This window comes from Asparagus officinalis, chromosome 8, assembly GCF_001876935.1.
Source record: "Asparagus officinalis chromosome 8, Aspof.V1, whole genome shotgun sequence".
NCBI classification, from domain to species: domain Eukaryota; kingdom Viridiplantae; phylum Streptophyta; class Magnoliopsida; order Asparagales; family Asparagaceae; genus Asparagus; species Asparagus officinalis.
In genome coordinates, this window is record NC_033801.1 from 90,963,332 (window position 1) to 90,966,474 (window position 3,143).

A 3,143-nucleotide genomic window follows, 5' to 3' on the forward strand; every position below is an offset into this window, starting at 1 on the left:
TGTTGTGATTGTGATTTGCTTAGTGGTTGTGATTTATCTCAAGTTATTGTTCATGCCGCCTCGAAGCTTCCGCCGCGCACAACAAGGGGGTGTTGGGTTTCTCGAATTAACCCTTTATAAATCACAGTCATGCACATTTCCATGGCACTTTCCTTGTTAATTTCAATTTATAGAACAGTTTTAATTGATAGTTCTAAATCAACATCATAATTGATAAATTTGCTCAAAATTGATATTCTACTTGCAATAATGTTATCAATTTCAAGATTCCATAATTTGTACTGAAAAGTTTCTGTACCGAAAAGGATTCAAGACATGCCTCAACAAATCCAGTGTAACCTAGTTTTACTGCAGCGCAGGACTCACCCCATTGTCATGGCCATGGCCCCTTCAAACCCTTTGCTATACAACCTTAAGAACCCCAGAGACTCCAGCATAGGCTCCTCCACCTCCACCGTCCCCTCCAGCATGGCCACCACGCTACCCATGCTCGGCCTCATCCATGGCTCCTCCTGCAAGCACCACAACGCGACCTTCACCACTCTCTCCACCTCAGCCCGCCGTCGCTCTCCCTTCCAATCTCCCATCCGGTAACTCCATATACTTCCTTTTCTCATGCATCTCCAATACATATTCGATATCCTGCGACCGACTCTTTCGGCCCCTTACGATCTCCAACAGCACCATGCCGAAGCTGTACACGTCGGACTTGTCCGATATGCCGGTGTTTGTTAGCCACTCTGGCGCCAAGTATCCTCTCGTACCCCTCATCGTACTGAAAAATGTCTCCATAGACTCTCGGCTTAGTAATTTTGCCAGTCCGAAATCAGAGATTTTTACCCTCTTGATTCCTTCACGTTCGTCTAGGAGTATATTTTCAGGCTTTATGTCGCAGTGCACGATTTTGTGCTGGCAGCCAGAGTGCAGGTACGCCAAACCTCGAGCTGTGCCTATCGCAATGTTGAGTCTTTCTGTCCAACCTAAGACAGGGCCAGGCCTGAACAGGGACTGATCTAGAGATCCTCTGTTCATGTACTCGTAGACCAGAATTCGGTGATTCTTCTCGGCGCAAAAACCATAGAGCCTGACTAGGTTGTGGTGGTGGATGCTACCTATTGTTGCGATCTCAGTGACATACTCTTTCTTCCCTTGCATTGACGACGCTGTATCGCTCATTCTCTTTATCGCGACTTGAGTCTTGTCCGGTAGCTCACCTTTGTAGATGTTGCCAAAGCCACCTGAGCCAATCTTAGTGCGGAAATCGTCGGTAGTGTCCACTACCTCGTCGTAGGTGAATCTTGTTGGAAGACCCGGGATGGAAATTTCTTCCAATTCATTGCTTGGTTTAGATGTTGAACTCAACGATTTCAGCCATCCAAAATATACTTCATTTTTCTTTTTGTCTGATTCTGATCTCTGCAATCTGATGAATAGGAGGAGCGTGATGACAATGAGAACGAACCCTGCAGTACTTGAGGAAAGTAGTATCGTCATATTGTTCTTCTTCCTCGCATTCCTCATGTTCTCTGATGATACTGATGTATTATTAACAAACGTTTTGATGTATACATTGGTGTTTATAGGATCAGAAGTGCTGGAAATCGAAAAAGAGCCAAGATAGTACTCGATTAGATAACAGGATCTAGATGAATTTCGATAGGAGAAACCTAAACAATGACATTGGCCAGTGCACAGCTCCTCGCAGGCTTCAATGTCACTACCAATGCTCGTCGGATATGCGAACTTGTTGGCAAAGTATTTGATTTCAGTTCCCAGGCTCAAGTAGGAAGTACTCAGATCACTTGGACACAAAGCAGAGGAGGCGACTATGTAAGAGACATCTGCTGGCGAGCATTTCAGATGCGAAGATGCTGTAAACCGAGCAGGGCAGGTGCAATTCGACCCGCCAGATAAAGCACTGCAAACTCCAAGCGCATTGCAGGTAAATGGCAACTCACAGTCATTGCTCGGAGCGATAAATTCATTCACAAGAGTCCAAGACGAACTCGTGTTGGAAGAATAGCTCTTGATGTGAAGCCGGCCCTCTGCATCCAATTTCAATACTCGAAAATCAGAAGAAGGCAGAAATACCTGGTAGACAAGCTGTTCATTTTTTGATATCAGGTGGAGACCTGTAGAGTTAATCACCATGAAATCTACCTGCGCGGCATTGTGATCCTTGAAAGATCGGAGATCAGTCGACAGGCTCCAGTATTGCTGCGAATATTTCCATCTCATTTCAACATCGTCTGAGGTGACAAGAAGCTGGTAATTTCCTTCTGACTTGTCAATTTCAGAGACAGAACTGGTTATGGCTGATCCGAAATATAAATATTGATCTGATATGATGGTGTCGGTAGGGTGGTGGAAGGACTGCCAGAGGGGGGAGTCGGAGGCGTCATAGAGGATGAGATTGCCGGATTCAAGAAGGTGGAGGGAGTGGACGGATGCAGGGAGGCTCGGCGTCGACCAAGGCGGATGGAGCCGTTGGGGTGGCGGAGGGAGAGGCCGTGGACTGAGAGGGTGAAGTTGGTGGAATTTGTTAAGGGTGAGTTGGCGTTTTGGCTGTCCAGATGACGGTGTTGGTCGGAGAGTGGAGACAGACGAGGTAGTAGTTAGAGGGAGTGGTGGTCGCGCATGGGCTAGGATGAATGCGGCATGGGAGAAAGTGAGGAAGGCGTCGCGCCGCAACCGCAGAGGCGTTGTGAAATTGGGGAGGAGGAGGCCGGTGGCGGAGATGAGGTGGATGAAGATGAGGAGAGTGATGCAAGTGTTGGTAGCCATGACAATGGTACTGAGGCAGAAGAGAATGTAGCGGGACGCAGGTCTGTCTTACCTGGTGTCCTCTGTAATCTTTATGGCAAGGGAACTCAAAATACATAACATCAGTATTTAAAGAGTTTTGTTAATGACTGTGCGCGGCAGCACCAATTCTTAGGCGCTCACTAAACACCAAGGTGGCATGCAGGGGGACTAATCTTGGATGTTCCATGAGCGGCTTAAACCAATCTATCTAATAGGAGGAGACTATATATATGCTACCAAGCACTTGCAAATGAAACGGGAACAGGATGATTTGTGCCACACCATCTTTGTCTACTGGGTTGGTGTATGCCACCTTGATACTCATGGAGCACCTGAGG

General features: G+C 47.0%; 1 protein-coding gene across 1 annotated transcript; it reads right to left on the bottom strand.

The window, feature by feature from the left end:
• Positions 363–2,238, bottom strand: LOC109821510 (G-type lectin S-receptor-like serine/threonine-protein kinase At5g35370). Its single transcript, XM_020387694.1, is given in 2 exon segments — positions 363–557; positions 559–2,238. Coding segments are annotated over 2 exon segments (1,875 nt in total).